Source organism: Pan troglodytes, chromosome 10 (genome assembly GCF_028858775.2).
Source record: "Pan troglodytes isolate AG18354 chromosome 10, NHGRI_mPanTro3-v2.0_pri, whole genome shotgun sequence".
Taxonomy (NCBI): Eukaryota; Metazoa; Chordata; class Mammalia; order Primates; family Hominidae; genus Pan; species Pan troglodytes.
In genome coordinates this window covers 10,847,714-10,872,872 of record NC_072408.2, presented here as the reverse complement: position 1 = coordinate 10,872,872, position 25,159 = coordinate 10,847,714, and the positions used below count along the sequence as shown (strand labels likewise).

General features: G+C 44.4%; 1 protein-coding gene across 4 annotated transcripts in view; it reads left to right on the top strand.

Moving 5' to 3' along the window:
• Positions 1-25,159, top strand: part of CRACR2A (calcium release activated channel regulator 2A) — a 146,637-nt gene that overhangs the window by 57,359 nt on the left and 64,119 nt on the right. For all 4 annotated transcript variants that reach the window (XR_010148240.1, XM_016922808.4, XM_016922807.4 and 1 more), the window contains exons 4-6: positions 4,897-5,160; positions 21,707-21,818; positions 22,958-23,141. Coding sequence is in view for 3 of the 4 variants with exons in the window: in XM_016922808.4 (XP_016778297.4) it covers positions 4,933-5,160; positions 21,707-21,818; positions 22,958-23,141 (524 nt within the window). In the remaining variant the exon portion in view is untranslated. The remainder of the gene's footprint in view (positions 1-4,896; positions 5,161-21,706; positions 21,819-22,957; positions 23,142-25,159) is intronic.

Sequence of the window (25,159 nt, the reverse complement as noted above, 5' to 3'; positions counted from 1 at the left end):
GTTACAATTTCCTGAAGAATGATTACATCTGTGTTCATAAGGGATATTGGCCTATTTTTTTTCTGTAATATCTTCATTCAGTTTTGGCATCAGGGTAACGCTAGCCTCATATAATATGTTAGGAAGTATTTCCTACTCTTCAATTTTCTGAAAGAGTCTGTATAGAATTGGTATTACTTATTCTTTAAATATTTGATAGAATTCATCAATTTAGCTATGTGGACCTGAAGTTTTCTTGTGGGAAGATTTTTTATTTAACTATCAGGTGAATTTCTTTGGCAGATATAGAATTATTCATGTAATCTATCTCTCCTTGAGTGAGCTTTGGTATTTAGTGTTTTTCAAGGAATCAGTTCATCTCATCTAAATTGTCAAATTTGTTGGCATAAAGTTGTTCATAATATTCTCTTATTAGCCTTTTAATGTCTATAGTATCTGTAATGATATCACCTCACATTGCTACTATTGTAATTTGTGTCTTGTCTCTTTATTAATCTTCTCAAGGAACCAGCTTTTAGTTTTGTTGATTTTCTCCGTTGCTTTTCTGCTTTCTATTTCATTTTTTCTTCTCCGATCCTTATTATTTTTTTCTCCTTACGTTGGGTTTAATTTGTATTTATTTTTCTTGTTTCTCAAGGTAAAATCTGAGGTCATTGATTTGAGCCCTTTCTTCTTCCCAAGTATATCTGATTAGCGCTATAAATTTTTTCCTTAGTACTGCTTTAGCAGTATCCCACAGCATTTGATATATTGTGCTTTTTTTTTTCCATTTAGTTCAATGTATTTTTTCATTTCCCCTTTCCTTTTTTTCTTTGGCCCATGAGTTGTTTAGAAGTGTGTTACTCTCTTTCCAAATACTTGGACATTTTCCAGAGGTCTCTCTGTTATTGGTTTCTAATGTAATTCCATTGTGGTCAGAGTACATACTTTGTACAAACTGAATCCTTTTAAATTTATTAAGACTCAATTTATGACCCAGAATATGGATTATCTTGGTCAGTATTCCATGTGTCTTTGAAAAGTATATTTAGCTGTCATTGGGTGGAGTGTTCTATAAATGTCAATTAAGTCAAGATGGTTGATAGTGTTCAAATCATCTGTATCCTTACGGATTTCTGTCTACTTGTTTTATAAATTATTGAGAGAGAAAGTTATTGAAATCTTTGGATATCATTGTGACTTTGCTATTTTTCCTTGGAGTTCAATCAGTTTTTGCTTTGTGTATTTTGAAGCTCTGCTATTAGACACATAAATGTTTAGCATTATTATAGCATATTGATGGATTGACCTTTTATCAATATGAAATGACTTTTTAATTCCTGCTAATATCCTTCCTTCTGTAATCCATTTTGCCTGATATTAATATGCAGTATTCTCTTAACTAATGTTAATGTGTTGTATCTTTTTCCAGCCTTTTACTTTTAACAGTTTGTGTCTTTATGTGTAAAGCACATTTCTTGTAGGCAGGATATAGTTGGGTTTCCTCAACATAGGCAGTCTACCAAGCTGTGCCTGTGTTTCCCCTCCCCGTGCCATGACCTAAAAACTCTTTAGATAATAAGACAGGGCACACTTGGGGTTCATTTTGTTTCTTTCCTATGTCTCAGGAACAGAGCTTGAACTACAGTAAGATGAGTGAAGCCCCTATGATAAAAAAAAATTTAAGGCAGAAATCACTGTCAGATGCACAATTTTGCAAGTGAAAGCCTCCTTAGATTTTTGTACCCTAAGCAGCTGACTCTTAGGAAGATACTAATTCTCAGGGTTGTGTAAGTGCAGGGTTAGCTCCTGAGAGTAGATGTCTTTTTAAATCCTGTTCTGTAGGGGCTTCACTCAGCTCAATATAGCCCTGCCCCTGCTTAAGGATCACCATCCTTCATTCCTGGTGTCTAGTGTCTTGAAAACCATTTTTAAAGTTATATTCTCTCTGGAATTTTGGTTATTTCAATTGGGAGGGTAAATCCAGCCTCTGATACTACATCTTTTCTGGAAACAGAAGTCTAGACTTACTCATTATAAGATAAAAATTCCACATATAGAGCTACCTGCCTGAAATAAAAATGCTTGCAGGCCCTCCTCTGAAGACTTCAGCAAAAGATTGGTCTTCCTTCATGCAATGATCAGTGAGTACTACTATGTACCATGTTCTAGGCTAGAAACTGGCGGTAAAATGAAATAAGACATGGTGCCTGTCTACTGGTTGCTCATAGCTGACTTCTCTAGCACTACTAGTTGATTCTTTCATGTCATGCATCACCTGTTACCAGGTGGGCAGAGGTAGAGGGAAGGTGGTCTAGGGAAGTTAGAAAGCCAGCAAACATCAGATCTGGAACTAAGAAATCCTCTCTGCTATTTCTCAGGCCCAGAGTGACTTGAGGGCTCACTTAAGATCACACAGCTATTTAATAGTAGTTGATTGCTACAGAGTCTATATAGGACTCAATCTAAAACATCTTCCCCAACTATCAGTCACCATTATTGAAATCCCACCATTAGGGACTCTCAGAGACTCATTCATTAAGGGCAGGGACCATGGCCTATTCACTATTTCACCTAACACTATTTCACAGTGTTAGCTCAGAGCTTGCTGCATGGTAATCAGTAGATGGAAATAAATGAATGGATGAATGAATGAATGAATTAAAGACGTTCCCGTTAAAATGATGAATATGCCTCTGGGAGGTGATTTAGATCAGTTGGGGATGAGTACACTGCTAAGAGCAAGCCCACAACTGGGTCTCAGGAAGGCAATGTGTATAGCAGAAGAGGTCTCTGACTGTGCTAGACCCTGATACAAATTAACCTCTCCAAAATTCAGTTTCCTCATCTGTATAATGGGAATCCTAATTATACTTACCATATGGGAGGATGTCAGGTTCAATAAGATGAAGTATGCTAGGGGCCTGGCAAGAGAAAGCACTCAAGGAATGACAGATATTATTAACCTCATCTCCTGGGAGCAGCAGGTGGGAGTAGGGTGGGGCCTATTGGGTGCAGAGACCTTGCAGACAGAGTCCCGGCAAGGTACCAGGAAGACAACAGCCTGTTCTGCTCATGTGGTATATTTACAGAAGCTCACGTTACCACCATCATTATCCAAAAGCCCTTCCAAAGCCAGCACTTCATGCAGGTGGGCTGAACAATGCACATAAAAGCCATGGAGACACAGCCCTGCCCCCTCAGGCTTCCATCCAAGGCAGCTCCCTCTGGGGAAGACAGAATGAAAATGTTAAATCTGCTTAGGATTAGGTGATGGTCAGTTCACACACAGAGATGACAAGAAAGAACATTTCCTGAGGATGGGGCCGGTCAGATGGGTCATTGTGGGAATTACATGTTCAGCCACACGGAGCAAAGGGTGTAGCCTGATCTGCAATGTCAAGGCCTTAGTACATGAAGTTCATTCCTGAGGCCAGGAGCTCTTCCAGCTCTGGCCCACAGCTCTTGACAAATCTGGTAAGTGGAAGATGATCACTGAAATCAACAGATTTTAGATTGCTTTGGACATGGTATAGCTGAGCCAGAAGCCCAGGGCCTGGTAATCAGAGAAACCTGCCTGGTGATTCACTTACTTTCCTCCTTTCTTACTCACATGGACACAGGAAATACGATCCAGAGCATCACGTTCTCCAGCTCGCCACAAAATGCATGACAGTGCATATCTCTATTTTTAAACCCAAATGTCATCGTGTATTTAAAATTTGGACCTATTCTACTTCCAAAAAGTCTTCAGATGGAAAAAAAAATCCAAGGATGTTATTATTTCCTTTTATCCCATGAACTTAGTTTTGTATTAATAACATTTATAATTCATAACATTTTATGATGTGGCGATTTCACAGACTTACAGATGCTCAGAACTAGAAGGGACCTTAAAGACAAACAGGTCCAGTGTTCTCCTCATACAGATAAGGAAACTGAGGCCCAGACAGGTACCGACTTGTTCAAGGTCATATAAGCAGCAGTGGAGTCCAGACTAGAAGCCAGGTTTCTGTATGCCCTCTTCCACATCACGTTGCAAGACACCCTCTGAAAACACTCCTTCAGGGTCTTTAAAAGTCTGATTGAGGTGTATGATTTGTGATTCGGTTTGGGCTGAAAACAGCCTTGGGTGTCACCAAACCAGGCCTGGCAAGTCCTCTACAACATGAAGCTCCTTGAGAATGGGGCACATTTTCTCCTACGTAAATAAACTTCAGAGCTCACAGCTGTGGCAGAGGTCTATGACATTGGGTAAGAGCTCACCAAGAACTTGTTGACTGTGAATGATGTAGGAGCAAGTGCATCCACCTGAGGAGAGCTTTCCACCCTCGGCAATGCTGAGGAGTCAGGACAGGGTGGGATTGAGATCATACAAGTTGTACAGGCTTGGATTTCCATCTCAGCTTTTGTAGTAATTTGCTGTGTGATATTGGGCAAGTCACTCAACCTCTCTGAGCCTCAGTTTTCACACTGCTAAAATGAAGATGATAATGGCTATGTCAGAGAGATGTGAGAATTACATGAAAAAAATGTATATAGAGGCCATGGCATGGTGTCTAAGTAAACGCTCTATAAATGGCAGCTGGTCTATCAGGATGTGTTTTGTTGTTGTTTGGTTGTTTAAATTGGAAGAAATTATTTTTGGGCTTCCCCTATTCCATCTCCTTTCAATCTGGAGATGTCTGTCTTCTTTCCGCACTCTTCCCTCCTCCCTTTGATGGGCTTGCTGATCTATTAGTGATCATGGAATATTTTCCCCTTGTCCTGAGCTTTTGCTAATTAAGAGGTAGTTGCTAAGAGATTCCTGGACACACTGGTGGATGGCTCTGTGCTTCCTTCTCATCCCCTCTTGTTCTTTTTCAGCCTCACTCCCACCCACCACACCCACTTCTCTCTCCCATTTTCCATGTTCAGGTTCTGAAAAAGACTTCAAGAAACTGACTAATCTCGATGGCTGCCCCTGACGGGAGGGTAGTCTCCAGACCCCAGAGACTTGGTCAGGGGTCTGGCCAGGGGCCAAAGGGGAGTGGAGCCTGCCTGCATCCCCTGGACAGCCTGGAGCAGAAGGAGACTCAGGAGCAAACGTCGGGCCAGCTAGTCATGCTGAGGAAGGCACAGGAGTTCTTTCAGACCTGTGATGCTGAAGGCAAGGGCTTCATCGCCAGGAAGGATATGCAGGTAAGTAAGTGGGGTCCCAGGTAGGCCTGCCCACCGAGAATGCCAAATGTCTTCCTGTCTTGGGTTAGAGCTTGCCCCGTGGGAGGTGACATCCTTAACAGAAAAGATGCCATCAGTTCTGTCTTGGAAGGAAGGATCTGCCCAAACTCTACTAGGAGCCGGACCTCCTGAGTTCATTCTATTTCTGGCCTTTACTTGCTGTCAGACCCCAGGGCTGTTTCCTCTCTGCCTCAGTAGCTCTCCAGGATTGTGGGAAATGATAACAGTAACATAAGGGACTTAAGTAAAACACGAGAAGAACCTTCTGAAACTAAAAGTAGAAAGGCATCAACTTGAGTTATAACAAAGTCATTCCTGCTGTCTGTACCTTAGGAATAGGTACAGCCTCTCCCACAACATGGGAGGAAGGCATTTCTGAGGTCATTTTACCCATGTCTCGCCTTCAAACCCAAACACACTGCAATCTCCTGAAGAGATTCTCCAGAGAGATGGTATGCAGAGCACCAGTGCACACCATTGCCTAGTGTAGGGCCCGGCAGCCTTTTCATAAAGGTCCAGAGAATAAATATTTTCCACTTTGTGGACCTTACAGTCTCTATCACAACTACTCATCTCTGCTCTTGCAGCACAAAAGCATCCATAGGCAATATGTGAACAAATGAGGGTGCCGTGTTCCAATAAAACTTTATTTATGGACAAGGAAGTTTGAATTTTATATAATTTCCATGTGTCACCAAGTACTGTTATTCTTTTGATATTTCTTTTTGACCATTTAAAAATGTAAAAACCAGGCTTAACTCACTAGCCACACCAAAATAGGGGATTGCTGGTTTAGCCCAGGGGCAGAGTTTGCCCACTCCTGGTTTGGTGCCTTTCTTTCTTTAGTTTCAAAAACTTCTCAGTGTCTGACTGAAGTCTCTTATGCTGCAGTCAGGATTTCACTTGAACATGGGTAAATGAAATACAGACTTCACTAGAGTACTTTGAAAGCAGCTCTTTTCCCCTGAGTCTTTGTGTCACTCACTCCATCAGAGTAGTTTTTGAAGGGACGCATCCCTGTGCTGTTGGAGGAAGCGCAATGGCTAGGCTCTTTCTTTAAGTCTAGTTTTTCAGAATATACCAAAATTGGGCAATGAAATGGAGACCCTCATTAGGCTCAGCCCCATCTCTGCTCATGCATGTGAGCTCCGAGGTGTGGAGGCTGTGAAAGGAGCCGTGTGACCCAAGGTGAAGTGTGGCAGTTCTTTCTCTCCCTGGCCCCATGTGGTGGTGTTCTTATGCTTCTCCTGGGGCTATTCCACTCTCTATGCTTCTCCTGGGGCTATTCCACTCTCTATGCTTCTCCTGGGGCTATTCCACTCTCTAACTGTTGCACGAATTGAGGGAAAAGACCTGGGGAACACCAGCTCAGCCCACAATTGAGCCCAGCCTACCCTTCTTTGCAGTGATGACTCCCCCAATAAGTTTCTGTCACCAAAACCCAGTCCTCAAAGGCTCACTCCATGTGGAAGGCCAGATTCAGTGTGTTTTGAGGAAACCTTTGACAAACCCCTGTCTGTGAACTTCATAATTGGCATTCACAGGTCTGCAGTAGCGGTGGTTGGTGGTAGTAGTTTCAAAATCAGGCTTAACTTTTGATTATTCCCTCTAGACAGAAAGAAAAGGAAATTCATGTTTATGGAGGTCAACTCTGGGCCACATGTACTGTGCAACTCAGCACTCTTGCTGTATATAACCTAATTAACTCTCATTGAGCCCCACTCTTTAATGAAGGGATGAGAAGGCATGGAGAATTGAAACTAGGTATAAAGTTTTAAAGAAATTGCTTGTATTTGACTTGAAATATAGTCAGAAACACTAAGTCCCAGAAATACTGACTCAACCTTCCTCCCCAGTCCTCACTCCTGATCCAGGCAGGAGAACACCTGAATCAACAAGCCACCAAGCCGATACCTTGGCATCCACAGCATTTATTTCTGCTGTCTACTTAATTTTCTGAAGTTTTTCTGAACCTGTGGTCAGTGAAGCACTTGAAATGCTTAGTTCTTCAGGCTGGCAAGTGCTGTCAAGAGAGGGAACTGAGCGTGTCATTTAAGCACCATCTCTGGCTGCTTCGGCTGGCCACCTCTGAAGGAAGATGGGCTGGGGGAGATGCAGGAAGAAGAAGAACAACAGGCTTCTCATGGTCAGCTGTGGCTCTCTGCAGAAAGTCCCCATGCCCCCTGGTTCTTCTGGAGCAGGTCCTCCAGGCATCTGTGTTGTTGGCTTGTCACTTCCGCATGGGGCTGCGGTGTGCATACAGTCACCCCCTTTGGTTGGTGTCCAGCTTCCTGGGCCTGGCCACCACTGCCTTTTTTACTTTAGGCTCCCAGCACAGCCTCATGGGAACTGGAAGGGAAAGAGCTCACATTTTTCGTATACACACAAATTCAGAAAGCAGGAAAGGTCCTTGACAGCAGAGAGTGGTCTTCAAGGAAGGAGAGGCTGCAGGCCATGTGGGAGGGAGAACACAGGAGGCTGAGGAGCTAGTGGAGAAGCCAAGTGGGAAGAAAGTCACAGACAGCTTGCATTTGTTTTGAAAATGGAATGGGGTGCTGGCCAACATGGCCAACTAGACGCAGCCAGGTGGAACAGCTGCCACCAAAGGAACAAGATGACTGGTGCACTCCTAACAGATATTCAGAGGGAAGGCACTGAGAGTGGATGGAGGGAAGACACAGAATCTGGGCTGAAAGGGGAGGAAGCTGGGAATCCTGCATGGGGCTACCATGCACGGGGACTCATTCCCAGCCCCCAACAACTCCAGGGGAATGGCTGAGTTGAACTGGCAATGAGCAACCCACTCTCTCCACGAGCCCCTGGAACCCAGCAGGAGGAGACCCCTCAACCACCATGGACACTCGATTTGACAGGGAGAAGTGCTTAGAGAAGTAGAGGCGCCACGCCAGCTGATGCAGAGCCCAGAGGGTTTGATGTGGGAGCGTCTGTAGGAGAGCACGGCCAGATGCAAAGAACCCCAGTAAGATACTTCGCAAGAAGATCATCCTTAAGACACATAATAATCAGATTCTCCAAGATTGAAATGAAAGAAAAAATGTTAAAGGTAGCTATGGAGAAAGGTCAGGTCACCTACAAAGGGAAGCCCATCAGACTAACAGCAGACTTCTCAGAAGAAACCCTACAAGCCAGAAGAGATTGGGGGCCAATATTCAACATACCGTAAGAGAAGAAATCCTAACCCAGAATTTCATATCCAGCCAAACTGAGCTTCATAAGCGGAGAAATAAGATCCTTTTTAGGCAAGCAAATGCTGAGGGAATTTGTTAGCACTGACCTGTTTTACAAGAAACCCATCTCCCTAGGCTCTACTTACTCCCATAGGAGACTTTAGTCCTAGAGGAACTGTCAGACCTGAACTCTGCAGGGCAGTCTTGTCCATCAGACAGGGCTGGTCTGACCTGAGCACCCCTTGGTCTGCTGGCCTCTCCGAGGGACCCAGCCTGGATGCGCTTGCTTGTGGAGCAGCCGCAGGTGTCCTGGGGGCCCGCATCATAGCTCCTGTGCTGGTAGACTTGTGGCTGACTGGCAGAGAGCTCCAGTAGGGCAGCCCGTAAGGCCATGCACCAGCCTGCTGCTCCCTCCTCACATTGCAGCTTCCCCCAGGCCCACGGCAACCCCCACATTGCTTTGCCGGTGCATGTGTGTGCAGGCAGGTTTTGCCTTCCTTGCCCTGCCAGCACACACGCGTGCATGCACCCTGTTCTGCCACTGCTGTGGCCAGAGTGCACTCTGCCTCCCTCCTGTGCTGGACCACCATTGCAGTTGGAGCGTTGGGGGGCACATAGCCAGCCAGCCACACCCTCACCAGTGCCCCACTCTGATGCCAACACTGCCACAGAAGTGAAACTAGGCACAGAGAACAGCAAACCCTTTCCCTGCCCTGAGTGATCACCCGTGGCTGTGGTGATGGAGAGAGTGCACACAGACCTGCACTAGCCAGTGCCCCACCCCCATGCTAACACCACCACCAGCACAACTGTGCATACAGTTGCCCACAGGGGCCTCTGGCCCCCCAAGCCATGCTGCCTTCATTACTGTAGTGAACACCCACACAGAGGCAGGCACTCTAGCACCCACTAGCACCCTGCTGCAGCCAATGAGTGTGCACCCCACCATGCTGCTGCCACTGCTGCTGTTGGCACGTACAAAGAAGGACAGATCCCACTGCCACCACACTACAAAATGCTTTGACTGGCTGACACCACCCACTGGAACATAGTGACCAATGGTCCAGAAGCACCTCACCCCCAACCCCACCCCCACCCCCACCCCCAGCATGGATTCCTAACCTTCAGGAGCCAGAGGAAAAAAACCAGGGCCTGATACAGGTCCCCTAGAGTTAGAGCACACAGTCCAGGAGTTGGGAGCTAAGCACTGGCCCCCGAAAATCTTCCAGAAATGAAGCCAGTCAGCTGAACCCACCTCATACCACAATCAAACCCTCCAGGTCATCGAATAGGATGAAAGGAAAAAAAAATCCGAAGGTCAGCAACTTCAAAGACTAAAGAAACATCAGCCCACAAAGATGAGAAAGGATCAGTGCAAGAACTCTGACAACTCAAAAAGCCAGAGTGCCTTCAATAGCACTACCTCTCCAGAAAGGGTTCTGAACTGGGCTGAGATGGCTGATGTGACAAAAAAAAAATTCGGCATATGAGTAGGAATGAGGATCATTGAGATGCAGGCATACATTGAAACCCCATCCAAGGAAGCTAAGAATCACAATAAAATGATATAGCAGCTGACAGACAAAATAGCCAGTATAGAAAACAATGTAACTGACCAGATAGGTCTGAAAAACTACACCACAAGAATTTCATAATTCAATCACAAGTATTAATAGCAGAATAGACCAAGCAGAGGAAAGAATCTCAGAGCTTGAAGACTGGCTTTCTGAAATAAGACAGTCAGACAAGAATAGAGAAAATCAATGAATAAAACCTCTGAGAAATATGGGATTATGTAAAGAGACAAAATCTATGACTTACTGGTGTCCCTGAAAGAGATAGGGAGAATGTAAGCACTTTGGAAAACATATTTCAGGATATCATCCATGAGAACTTCCCCAACCTAGCTAGAGAGGCCAACATTCAAATTCAGGAAATGCAGAGAACCCCAGTAAGATACTTCACAAGAAGATCATCCTCAATCCTCAAAACACATGATAATCAGATTTTCCAAGATTGAAATGAAAGAAAAAATGTTAAAGGCAGCTATAAAGGTCAGGTCACCTACAAAGGGAAGCCCATCAGACTAACAGCAGACTTCTTGGTAGAAACTCTACAAGCCAGAAGAGATTGGGGACCAATATTCAACATACATAAATAAAAGAAACTTCAACCCAGAATTTAATATCCAGCCAAACTAAGTTTTGTAAGTGAAGGAGAATTAAGATACCTTTCAGACAAGCAAATGCTGAGGGAATTTGTTACCACTGACCTGCTTTACAAGAGTTCCTGAAGGAAGCACTAAATATGGAAAGGAGAGACTGTTACCAGCCACTACAAAAACACACTTAAGTACGCAGACCAGTGACACTATACAGCAACGACACAAACAAGTCTGCGTAACCAGCTTACATCATGACAAGATCACATCCACTCATGTTAATAATAACCTTGAATATAAACAGGCTAAATGCCCCCAATTAAAAGGCAGAGAGTGACAAGCTGGATAAAGAACCAAGACCCATTGGTATGCTATCTTCAAGAGACGCATCTCACTTGCAATGACACACATAGGCTCAAAATATAGGGATGGAGAAAAATCTATCAGGCAAATGGAAAACAGAAAAAAAGCAGGGGTTGCAATCCTGATTTCAGACAAAACAGACTTTAAACCAAGAAAGACAAAGAAGGGCATGATATAATGGTAAAGGATTCAATTCAATAAGAAGACCTAACTATCTTCAATATATATGTACCCAACACAGGAGCACCCAGATTCATAAAGCAAGTTCTTAGAGACCTTCAAAGAGACTTAGACTCCCACACTATAATAGTGGAAGACTTCAACACCCCACTGACAGTATTAGACAGATCAATGAGGCAGAAAATTAACAAGGATATTCAGGACCTGAACCCAGCAATGGACCAAATGGACCTGATAGACATCTACAGAACTCTCCACCCCCAAACAACAGAACATACATTCTTCTCATCACCACATGGCACATACTCTTAATTTGGCCACATCATTGGACATAAAACACTCCTCAGCAAATGCAAAAGAACTGAAATCATAACAACCACTCTGTCAGACCACAGCACAATCGGATTAGAAATGAAGACTAAGAAATTTACTAAAAACCATACAATTACATGGAAATTGAATAACCTGCTCATGAATGACTTTGGGGTAATTAAAGAAACTAAGACAGAAATCAAGAAATTCTTTGAAACTAATGAAAACAAAGATACCACATACCAGAATATCTGGGACACACCTAAGGCAGTGTTAAGAGGTAAATTTATAGCACTAAATGCCCACATTAAAAAGTTAGAAAGTTCTCAATTTAGCAACCTAACATCACAATTAAAAGAACTAGAGAACCAAGAGCAAACCAATCCTAAAGCTGGCAGAAGACAAGAAATAACCATAATCAGAGCTGAACTCAAGGAGATTGGAACACGAAAAACCATTAGAAAGATCAATGAATCCAGGAGGTTTTTTCTTTTTTTGAAAAAAAAGTTAATAAAATAGAGAGACCATTAGAAAAACTAATAAAGAAGAAAAGAGAGAAGCTCCAAATAAACACAATTAGAAATGGCAAAGGCAATATTACTACTGACTACACAAAAATACAAATAACCATCAAAGAATATTATGAACACCTCTATGCATACAAATTAGAAAATCTAGAAGAAGTTGATAAATTCCTGGACATATACACCCTTCCAAGACTGAGCCAGGAAGAAATTGAATCCCTGAACAGACAAATTATGAGCTCTGAAACTGAATCAGTAATAAATAGCCTACCAACCAAAAAAAAAAAAAAAAAAAAGGCAAGGACCGGACAGATTCACAGCTGAATTCTACCAGATGTACAAAGAAAAGCTGGTACCATTCCTACTGAAACTATTAAAAAAAAATTGAGGAGGAGAGATTCCTCTCTAACTCACTCTATGAGGCCAGCATCATCCTGATATCAAAACCGGGCAGAGACACAACAAAAAAAGAAAACTTCAGGCCAATATCCTTGATGAACATTGATGCAAAATTCCTCAACAAAATACTGGCAAACCAAATCCAACAGCACACCAAAAAGCTTACTCACCATGATCAAGTAAGCTTTATCCCTGGGATGCAAGGTTGGTTCAACATACACAAATCAATAAATGTAATTCATCACATAAACAAAACTAAAGGCAAAACCACATGATTATCTCAATAGATGCAGAAAAGACTTTTGATAAGATTCAACAGCACCTCATGTTAAAAACTCTCAACAAACTAGGTATTGAAGGAACATACCTCAAAATAATAAGAGCCATCTATGGCAAACCAACAGCCAACATCATACTGAATGGTCAAAAGCTGGAAGCATTCCCCTTGAAAACCAGCACAAGACAAGGATGCCCTCTCTCACCACTCCTATTCAGCATACTATAGGAAGTCCTGGCTAGAGCAATCAGGCAAAAGAAAGAAATAAAGGACATCCATTTAGGAAGAGAGGAAGTCAAGCTATCCCTGTTTGCAGAAGACATGATTCTATATCTAAAAAACCCCATAGTCTCAGCCCAAAAGCTCCCTAAGCTGATAAACAACTTCAACAAAGTCTCAGTACTTTGTACAAAATCATTAGCATTCCTATACACCAACAACAGCCAAACCAAGAGCCAAATCAGGAAGATATTCCCATTCACAATTGCCACAAAAACAATAAAATACAGCTAAGGAATACAGCTAGGAATACAGCTAACCAGGAAGGGGAAAGATCTCTGCAAGGAGAACTAAAAACACTGCTCAGAGAAATCAGAGATGACACAAACAAAGGGAAAAACATTCTGTGCTCATGCATCAGAAGAATCAATATCACTAAAATGGCCATACTGCCTAAAGCGATTTATACATTCAATGACATTCATGTCAAACTACCAAGGACATTATTCACAGAACTAGAAAAAACTATTTTAAAATTCATATGGAACCAAAAGAGCTCAATAGCCAAGACAATCCTAAGCAGAAAGAACAAAGCTGGAGGCATAACATTACCCAACTTCAAACTATACGACAGGGCTATAGTAACCAAAACAGCATGGTACTGACACAAAAACAGACACGTAGACAAATGGAACAGAATAGAGAGCCCAGAAATAAGGCTGCACACCCACAACCATCTGATCTTTGACAAAGCTAACAAAAACAAGCAATGGGGAAAGGACTCCCTATTCAATAAATGGTGCTGGGATAACTGGCTAGTCATATGCAGAATATATCAAAACTGGACCCCTTCCTTACAATATACAAAACAAAACTCAAAATGGATTACAGACTTAAATGTAAAGCCCAAAACTATAAAAACCCTGGAAGACAACTTAGGCAATACAATTCTGGACATAAGACTGGGCAAGGATTTCATGATGAAGATGCCAAAAGCAATTGTAACAAAAGCAAAAATTGACAAATGGAATCTAATTAAACTAAAGAGCTTCTGCACAGCAAAAGAAACTATCAACAGAGTAAACAGACAACCTACAGAATGGGAGAAACGTTTTGCAAACTATGCACTGACAAAGGTCTAATATACAGTATCTACAAGGAACTTACACAAATTTATGAGAAAGAAACAAGCAATCCCATAAAAAAGTGGGCAAAAGACATGAATAGAAACTTTTCAAAAGAAGACATACATGTGTCCAACAAGCATATGAAAAAAAGGTCATCACTGATCATTAGAGAAATGCAAATCAAAACCACAATGAGATACCATCTCACACCAGTCAGAATGGCTATTACTAAAAAGCCAAAAAATAACAGGTGCTGGCAAGGTTGCGGAGATAAAGGAACACTTACACACTGTTGGTGGGAGTGTAAATTCGTTCAACCGTTGTGGAAAGCAGTGTGCAATTCCTCAAAAACCTAGAAACAGAACTACCATGGACCCAGCAATCCCATTACTGGGTATATAGCCAAAGGAATAGAAATCATTCTGACACAAAGACACATGTATGTGTTCATTGTAGCACCATTCACAAGAGCAAAGACATGGAATCAACCTAAATGCCCATCAATGGTAGACTGGATAAAGAAAATCTGATACATATACACCATGGAATACTATGCAGCCATAAAAAAGAACAAGATCATATCTTTTGCAGCAACTTGGATGGAGCTGGAGGCCATTATCCATAGCAAACTAATTCAGGAACAGAAAATCAAATACCACATGTTCTTACTTATAAGTGGGAGCTAAAGATGAGAACACATGGACACATGGTGGAGGGGGACAACACACACTGGGGCTGGTTGGACAGTGGAGGGTGGAAGAAGGGAGAGGATCCGGAAAAATAACTAATGGGTACTAGTCTTAATACCTGGGTGATGAAATAATATGTACAACAAACCCCCATGACACAAGTTTACCTATATAACAAACCTGCACATATATCCTTGAACTTAAAAGTTAAAAAAAAAAAAGAAAGAAAATGGGATGAGAGGAGCAAGCCCCTCCTCCAGGGCTGTTTTTCTTCTTTCTTCTTATTAAAAATGGATTGTGAGATTGGCTTCACAGTTGTCAAGGGGTGGGGAGACTGCCATGTGATCGGAGCCCACCAGTAAGTAGCCAGCTCACCCAGATAGAGCAGGGGCCACAGGGAGAAAGGGCAGGGTGCTTAAGCTGTTTTTAATCAGGGTCCCTGAGAAACCTGGAGAAACCCAGGAGGAGCCCAATGTGTGCTACACTTAAGCTAGGAGCACAAGCTGCCCTCTGCTCGGGCATGTGAAATGCATGTGTTCTGCTCTAGGGGTAGCAGATGATGGACGTTGACCTGCATGAACCGAGTTTAGAGAGTCCTCAGCCTCCCTTATGACTCCTCAGGTGTCACACTGTCCTTCTTGAGGAATCTCTCTGGGTTTCCTGGGGATCTCTCCAGACAGAATTGGGGTAGATGTTGCTTTGCAGGGTTAGGTCTGGTGCAGTACCCTAGAAGCTTCATGGGGGGCTGAGTCAGTCCTGCCTCAGAGGAAAGGACAGAGAGGAAGAGGCTACAGAGAGCATGAAGAGACTCCATCAGCTGGGAGAGGGAGAGGGAGAGAGGATGGGCAGGAGATCTCTCTGAGAAAACCTAGAGCCTCAAAAGCCCTGTTTCCCTGATTTTTTGGAGGAGTAAAAGGATTGTCTACCAACACCAAGCACCTGCCTCCCCAACACTGCCCAGAATTCTTGGCTATGCCAAACTTAAGACTCATTTAGGAGTTGGCAAACGAACCAAATCTGGGCCACTACCTGTTTTTGTAAGTAAAGTTTTCTTGGAACACAGATGTGCTCATTCTTTTATGTGTTTTCCATGGCTACTTTCACACTGCAGTGGCAGAGGGAAGTAGTTGTGACAAAGACCGAATGGTTCACAAAGCCTAAAATATGCACTCCCTGGCTGTTTTCAGAAAATGCCAGCTATCTCCTGATTTAGGTTAACTAGAAAACTTTCAAAGATTTTTATAGTAAATTAACTTGGGTTTTAATCCTCAATCTGCAACTTGCTAGTAATACGAATTTGTGTCTCTTAACCCCTCTAGGCTACAGTTTCTCAGCTGTGAATTATTTATAGCTACCTCCCAGCATTAAAAGAGAATTGAATGAGCTTAAGCATGTAGCACACTCAGCCCTGAGACTGGGACCTGGAAATCCCTGGAAATGCACTGTGTATGTGCCACGTCTTAGCCCAGTCCCTGATGTCCTCTGCATTGTGATTGTGTTTAATTGTGGTAAGATACAGATAACACACAATTTACCATTGTAACCATTTTTTATGTGTGCAGTTCAGTGACATTAAGTACATTCACTTTCTTCTGCAACCACCATTATCATTTATCTCCAGAACTCTTTTTATCATGCAAAACAGAAACTCTGTACCCATAAAACAATGTCCTCATTTCGCCTATTCCCAGCCCCTGGCAACCAGCATTCTATTTTCTGTCTCTCTGAATTGGACTACTCAAGGTATCGTATATAGGTGGACTTATATAATATTTGTCCTTTTGTGACTGGCTTATTTCACTTAGTATAATGTCCTCAAGGTTCATCTGTATCGTAGCATGTGTCAGAATATTTTTAAAGGCTGAATGATATTCCATTGTATGTATATGCCACATTTTGTTTCTCCATTCCTTTGTCAGTAGATACTTGGGTAGCTTCTGCCTGTTGGCTATATGTGAATAATGCTGATATGGACATGGATGGGCAAATATCTGTTCAAGTCCTTGCTTTTTATTCTTTGGTGTATATACCCAGAAGTGGAATTGCTGGATTATAGGATAATTCTATTTTGTAAATTTTTTGAGGAGACACCATACCATGTTATACAATAGCTGCACCATCACATTGTAATTTTAAGGTGCAAGTTGTCTGTCCTGTCTTAGAGAAAAGAAACGGGCATTTCTGCTGAAAAGGGAACCTTCCACTCGTATCCAGCTGCTGTTATTCTTTGTGTCCAATCTACATGAGTGGTGGCAATTTTGCCTCCTGAAGGACATATGGCAATGTGTCATGTTCACGACTACACCAATTGTCATGCTTGGGGATAGGTTCCAGCCCATGCTGAGGTCCGGAGGGAGTGAGTGGATGAGCAGAAACAATACTCATGGGGCCATAGGCAGGTGAATATGGTTTTATTCAGCAGCAGCTTTCATCAACAGCTTTCTCACACTGTCCACCCTGTCTTGGCTACTTAATCTGGCGGCCCCCACACACAGCTGTGTGGCCCGCTCTCCCTTGCCTTCAGGGTCAGCAGCTTAATTCTTTCTTTGGGCATGTGTCCTGGCTCCCCGCAGTCTGTCTGCAACGACAGACAGCTCTGACTCTCTCTCTCTGGGCACAAGTGCAAGCATGCCTGCACAGTGTCAACAGGACAATTATACCTTTTACAGACAATAGTGGTGTACAGCCAAGTGATGGCCTTCTCATGTTATGGCTACATGGCTGTGATAACAAGTGGAATTATACGCCTGCACTCTAAACTTGCTGAGTCACGCAGGATGTAAACATTCTACCTCGGTCTATCTTTGACCAAAGCACAGCCATATTCCTTACACAATGTATGGAGGCATTTTTTATTGAAACGACTGGTGAGGGAAGTGCTGCCGGCGTTTAGCAGGCAAAGGCTAGGGATGCTGCTACATATCCTATAATACACAGGATGGTCCCTCCCCAGCCTTCCCCTCCACTACCCCCTTAACCAAAAATTGTCCATTCCAAAATGTCGGTAGTGCCAAGGTTGAGAAACTGTGGCCTATACCACGTAATCAGCCCAAGCCAAGCACATCAAGGTGCAAAGCAGGATAAAGGTTGATCCTGCCCTCCCACCTCCCACTCTCGTCCTAAAGAGATTTTGTATAGCTGAGCTGTACCACATGGAAGAGGGTGGTTGGTGCTGGAATGGGGGTCTGAAAAGAATGCTGTGACTGCCCCAAAAGGAGGGCCAGTGTAATTCTGGACATAAAAAATGGATATCCTCTGATTTTCTCCTCAATAAAAATGTCATGGAAGCATGTTTGAAGCTGTGCAACCGTACACTTGAAGCTACATGGGGTATGTTACTGGGCTGGTGACCAGGAAGGTAAAGGAGCCTGGCTGGAGTGCAACAAAAGACATCACTTTCCCGTGGCTCTGGGGCATGAACTCTCAGTACTGCCGCTGTAGATACCTCATGTTCTAGGTTCTGGAAGGTTGCCAGTCACTATGAGTCTTGCTGAGAATTAGCAGTTGGGCTGGTCAGGATCTGGAGTGTGTGAGGTCTAGACCAGCACTCTGTACATAGGAGCTCAGGGTCTCCTGCCATTGCTCTTAGTCAAGCGCTTATCTATCCCTTCCTTCAACACTTATCTAAATAGTCCATGTTTGTCAGCATTGGGCTAGATCCTGGGGACACAACAGTGCCTAACGAGTGAGGTCCCTGTTCTCAGAGCACTGAGGGAGCAGACGTTCATCAACGAATCACATCTATCAGTATATAAAATGCTAATTGGGAAAGATTTATGAATGAGAGAAAGGTAGTTTGGGGAGCTTGTATAACCTGACCTAACCTGGGGAGGTGCAAAGGCCTTACGGAGGACGTGATGCAGGAGCTGAGAGTGAAGAAAGAGTGAGGCTGGTGTTTAAAGGAGCCAAGGAGTTCTCAAGAGCTCCTAGGGCCATGGGCAGTACGAATAGGAAGCTGAGTTCCTCCTCATGCCTCTCTTTTTCCCTGGCCCACCCTTCCAGGTGTGTGAAAAGCTGTGCGTGCCACAGGATCTCTGGAAGGCTGGGTCTTGGTGCTGGCAAGAGAGACTTTGTGTTCTGATTTTGGTGGTGCTGGTAGGTGGGTAGGTGTGGGAGGTAATGAAGGTGAGGGAATAACAGAATGAATGCCCTGGAGAACTATTAGACAGTTGCTCAAGCCCTGGATGGAAAATCAGTTCTTTTCCCAGCTGTGGTCTGCACTGTGACTTTAGGCTAATCTCAGAGCCTCACAGGCCTATTGCACAGTGGAATAAATAATCTTGCTCCCCTCCACCCTGCTTATCTCACTTAGTTAAAAATGTAGGCCAGGTCCAGTGGCTCAAGCCTGTAATCCCAGCACTTTGGGAGGCGAGGCCAAGGCAGGTGGATCACAAGGTCAGGAGTTCAAGACCAGCCTGGCCAAGATGGTGAAACCCTGTCTCTACTAAAAATACAAAAATTAACTGGGTGTGGTGGTGGGCGTTTGTAGTCCCAGCTACCCGGGAGGCTGTGGCAGGAGAATCACTTAAACCCGGGAGGCGGAGGTTGCAGTGAGCCGAGATCACACTACTCTGCTGGGTGACAGAGCGAGACTGTCTCAAAAAAAAAAAAAAAAAAGTAATAATAAAAATAATAAAAATAATGTAAACAGTACCAGGGGACCATACCAGAATAAGCTGGTTTTCTGTAGCTCTGCAGGCCCTGAGCAGAGCGATAAATAAGAGATAATTATGGTTATTAAGACTAAAAGATTTTTCAAGGAGGGCCAACAAAACAAGGTGAAAGAATCAGGTGTAGTGAAGAATCAGGTGTAGAATCAGTTGCAGAGAAGGCTGAAGAAGCGCTCAGCGCTGACTTGCTGGCACATGAGTAGTAAGAATTACTTGGAACCTATAATATTGCTTTCCCCATCTTTGCTGACAATGGGAGGAGGAAACTGGCTTGAGATGTAGACAAGAAGAACTGGGATTAGACAACAGGGGGATTTGGGGTTCGAAGTGCTGCTGGATTCAGGAATGGTGCCTAAGGTGAGCTGTGAACTAGCCTCTCCTGGTTCATGCTAACATGAGAAAAGTGTGTGGGGTGTTTGAGTGAAAGGCATGTTGAGGATCCCGTTGATCTCTGGAATTTTCTTGCAGCTCATTTCTTGCTCCAGCCCAGTGCGAGAGACCACATTTTGAATCAGATCCAGCAATCCTAGGCTGAGGGTGGGGAAGGAGGAAGGATTATCCCAAGGAAGGACTGGAATGTGAGCGTGACAGGAGCTTGCGCTTTTACCCTACCTCAGGTGTGATGCTTCTTATTTCCAATGATGCTAATAAAATCCCTGCTTGCCAAATTGACTCTCTCCTCACCCGTGTTCTCCTACTGTAGCTTTTGAGACAGCTGGTTTATGGATTGTTGATAAGTCAGAGATTCTGCTGAATGCTAAGCAGATGTACTTCCAGAATCTTTGCACACTCTCTCTCACTCTCCTTCCTTTTCTGAAAAGCCCATTCATATTTAATTCAATTCTTCTAAATGGCTTCCACATCAGCCTGTCTTCCCACTTTATAATGCATCATAGTCTCCCTTAATGCATGTACCTGCCAAATTAAGCTTTATGGCTTATCAGCTAGAACTGCCATAGGATCAAGCCAAGTATTCTTGCCAATTATGTTATGGGCTTTCACACCTGCCAGCTCTTTTTTATTGTTGAGGTTGGTATATACCTTTCTTCTTACAAAGCCCTGCATTCATTGTTTTCAGCTGTCAGTCACTTCCACACTGGCAATTTCGCACAGTTACCGCTTAGGTAACTGGGAGGAAGGGAGATGATCGGCTGAGATGTAACTCTCTGGGGAGTTCTCATTTGGAGACCTAGATTATTTGGGTATGAGGGGACACTTGCTTCAACTATGCAAATTAGCCTTGGCTTGGGACCATTGCACATCAGGCAGAAGGCCAGAAGGGAGCAGCAACAGCTCAGCTACTTTGCTCTTGGGCCTATTAATTGTTCTCTGCCCTTCCCTCCTTATGAGGTCTGAGTCTGCTCTAGACTCAAATCCAGCGATAACCTCCTCACACTATCTTGTCCAGTCCCCCTTTAACACACAAATACTCTTGGGGCCTTGATACTTTAAGCCAATGGCAGTTGAGATCTTATTAGGAATTCCTTACCAGTCAGCAGGGAGCTGGAGTGGAACCTGGACTCGGGGCCTGGGTGTGGGTCACTCAGAGGTAGGAAGGGGGATTATCCCATATCCCCTCAGAGCTCAAGGACCAAAATGTGTGTCCACAGACACTTACAAATGCAGTGCTGAGGCACTGGGACACCAGGGGCCTCCAGCAGGAGAGGCCTCTAAAAGTAAGTGACCCACACACGCATCATGGTACGGGAGAGGAAAGGGGGCTTAGGGAGAGCAGGGAAGACAGGGTTTGAAGCCTGGCTCTGCCATGTACTTCCCTGAGGGGCCTCAGTGGGCCATGAGTCTCTCTCTCTCTCTGCCTCCCTACTACTTTATATTGAATGCTTTCTGTATGCAGGCACTGTTATATGCTTTACATTCACGATTGCATTCAACTTTACAGCACCATGCTGTGTGAGTATTATCCTGAAAGTATTTGGTCCTGTACAGTTTGAGTCCTTTACAGATGTTGAGAGTGCTGGCTTTGGAATCAGAGCTGGATTTGACTCCTGGCTATGTCATTACTAGCCATGTGACTTTGGAGCAGGTAATTTCACCTCAAACTTCATCTGTAAAACAGAGATAATAGTGCCTAGCTCAGAGTGTTGTCATGGGAATTAAATGCAGATAGATAAATAAATGCATATTTACATATTTGTTTATTTATAAATCACCTAGCAAATGGCCTAGTACATTCGTAGGCACCCAATCAATGGTAGTTGTGCTAACATGCAAAGGAGGAGAGGGATGGTGAAGCAGTCTGGATGCAGAAGCTTTCTACTGGCTTTTGTAGGACTGGGCCGAACTCTAGACACTTTCTGGCAGAAGGCTCTGCAGTCCCAGGTCACCTCCCCCACCAGTGAGTGTCAGTGTTAACCAGTACACTCTGGGTTGTTTTCAGAGGCTGCATAAGGAGCTACCGCTCAGCCTGGAGGAACTGGAGGATGTGTTTGATGCCCTGGATGCTGATGGCAATGGCTATCTGACCCCACAGGAGTTCACTACTGGATTTAGTAAGTTCTGATGGGTGCTGGGGACCTCAGGGTTATGGGTCTACCTAACACTGTATAAGGTGCATTCCTGTCCCTTGTAGACCTGGGGGGCAGGTAGTAAAGCTTTCCTGCCCTCCTTTCAGGGACCTGGAGCTCAAGGTCTCCAGGCTCTAGATTGCTTGGGCCTCCTCACATGCCCGTCTCAACTGCTTACATTGCCGCTTGCTCAGTGCCCACTGCACTGCCATTACCAAGCTCCCTCCCACTGGGACTGGCAAGGGAGATGGATGGAAGCTCTGCAGAAGGCATAGCATAAAAGGGGGAGCTGTGATGAGATTTGCAGCCTCTCCTTTTCTGCCTTCATAGAAAAATGGCCAAAAGGTGGGACAACTGGATGGCTCATTCCAACCCAAGTCTGGCTGAATTTTCCAGGTTGAGGGATAACAGCTATCAGAGGAATTTCTAGAAGGTTTGAACAGACTAGACATTCTCAAGGTAACCAGGATGAAGAAGAATCGAGATCTATGAACAATATAAAGAAACCAGACACACTATCCTATCAGATACATCAAAAGCCATACATCTGCCTTATGTGTGGGGCCATATAATTTTCTTGTAAGTGTCTGATGCCTTTCCTGGCCTTCAGGAGCTTCTAATTGACTTGGGAGGATAAGACAGACTGCTGTAACACTGGACAGTATGAGTATGGAGGAAGTACACTGGAAACTGTTAAGGAGCTTGTAGATGTGAAGTCCAGTGATGCTAGCGGGAGGATGACTAGGATGACAATAGGAGCCTCTGCAGTCAGGGTGCTGGAATGCAGTGCAGGGAAAGGCCTTGTTGCTTAAAGAAGAAATCAACAGAGATGCGTTCTAAGCCAGATGTTAAGGGACTGAGAACCACAAAGGAGACACCGTATCCGTCTTACATTCTGCCATTCCCAGATTCTAGCATCACTGATGGGGTGTTTGTGGAAGTGGAAAAGTCACAGAATCTGGAACGTGTCCACGGACCCATGTCCATGGATCTTTGCTGGAGGGGCTTTCCCTTCCCTTTCCTTCTCTCAGATGAACCTTCAATGATTCCTGGCAGGTGAGAAAGCTGAGCTCTTCCTGGATGGGTATGGTCTAATTTGGATCCTTGTGCCCTGCACCCCCCAGGTCACTTCTTCTTCAGCCAGAATAACCCAAGTCAGGAAGATGCAGGTGAACAGGTGGCCCAGCGCCATGAAGAGAAGGTGTATCTGTCCAGAGGGGATGAGGATCTGGGCGACATGGGCGAAGATGAGGAAGCCCAGTTCCGGATGCTGATGGACAGACTTGGAGCCCAAAAGGTGTTGGAAGAGTAAGTGGTGACAGTGATTTGTAGAACGGAGACCAGCGTGGTAGGAACCTCTTCCTGTGTCCATTCAACAATTAACATTTGTTAACCATGTGGTGCTGGTCCCTGCACTGGAATGCATTGAAGGGAAAGGCCCGCTGGTTCTGCCAATGGGGGCCTGTCCTTTGTGATGACCTGGCTGTGTGTTGGGCTCTGTCTCTGCTGTTTACATTTTTTTTTCTTTAGGAATTATTCCTATTCTCCTTCTCTCCCATGCCCTCTACCTTCCTTACTCCTGGCCATGCATTATCCCCCAGTCCTTGGCTCAGCCTTGCTCCTCATGAGGCACTCACACATCAGAGGTCTGTACCATGCTCTCAGGGTTTTTCATGGAGTTCTCCCTAAGGCTTCCTATCACCATCAGCTCCCCAGCATCTTTACCTCTCCTGGGCCTCTAGAGCTACGGTGCCTCCCAGCTGCCCCAGCTGTGGGTGCCTTCCTGGCCAAAACCCATCATGTGGAAGCATTTGCACACAGTGTCCTCGGCAAACCAGGCTTGTGCAGGAAGCCAAGGTGGGAAATGAAGCAGTTTTTAGCAGGCCACTACTTGGAAAATTGTAGATGGCTGAGATCTCAAACAAAACATAATTACCCCTCCACCATTTTTTTTTCCTAAAAAGTGCTTTGGAATAGACACAGGGATCTAAGCCCTGACATTGAAGTAAAGTGAAATAAAATAAGGAAAATGTGGTGTTACAGCTAGTAGAAACCAAACAGAGGGCCTGAAAAGCATGTAATACCTTCTGCCTCTTTAGCCTTTGCCTTTGGCCTTTTTGTTTTGGGGTCCTTAGGTCTTGGGTTAGGTGTGTGTTTCCTGTAGTGTGGGAATGCCCTACTGATTACAGCTGACGTTTCCTGAGCTTGGGAAGAGAAGGGGCTATGGTGGAAAATGATAAAGAGGAGACAAGAGAGAAGAGGCCTGTATACGATTTGCAGGCCGAAGCTCTGTGAATTTTTCAGCAAACAATTTGGTAGACTGTGGCAGAACTGGGAAAGGCTGGCGAAAGTGTGTTCCAGGCAAGAAAGGGATAGGCAAGTGCCTGGGGAAGATCCTGGTGGGGGCGCTACACAGGAAGTGGAACTCAAGACCAGCAGCAGTAGCAGCTTTGCTGAAGGCCTGGAAGGGGCTGCAGCAGGTATCCACCGCAGAAGGTGTAGCTGGCAGGTGGAAGGGGCACAGGTGGGTGGGAAGTTCATTAGTCATACACCTGACCCAGCTTCTCCAAGGACAACAGGCCAGAGCACAGAGACCATTCCTGGTGACAGTGTGACACCTCCTCCTGGAGAAGGGGGAAGGAGAAGGCACTGCAGGTGAGCTGAGGCACCGTAATGGAAGGAAGGGGCCTCTCCGCCCAGCCCTCACTGCAGGGTAGCAGCCTTACTGGCAAGGTTCTCAATTAGAGTCCACCAGACGTGACTCTGAGGACCTATAGTAAGGCCAGTGCAGAACTGAGCCAAAATGAGATGTCCCGAAGAAGAGGAGGTTTTGTGGAGGTTTCAAGAGTGGTCTGTAAAAGATGATACACAGAAGATGGTGACCAGCCACTTCCATCCTCACTGAAGTGGGCTTAGATTGCAGCATGAGGGAAACATTCACGGCTGTGAGACCTCAGATAGGGAAATAGAAAAGGCTATGAATATTTGAGGGCTCTTTAAAGATTTTGCTCACCAAAATGATTTGTGTGTTGTTCTGGAAGCAGTGAAATGGATTGATAAACCTCCCAGAATCCTTTCTAGCCTATACTCCCGTATCCTCCCAGGAGGGGTGGCCTTGGTGTGTTCTAGAAGTTCGAGACTGGGCATCTGCACTTTGACTTTTCTTGGTGGTCTGATTGGCTAAGCGATTTGGCAGCTTAGTGAGCTTTGGCTTGTTTTTCATCAAAAGTTGAAAGACTTGTCCCTTCTCCAGAAATCTGGGGCAAGATGTTGTTGCCATGACTAAGTAGTTCAAAGAGTGTTGGAAGAGGAGCAGGTGGGTCTGC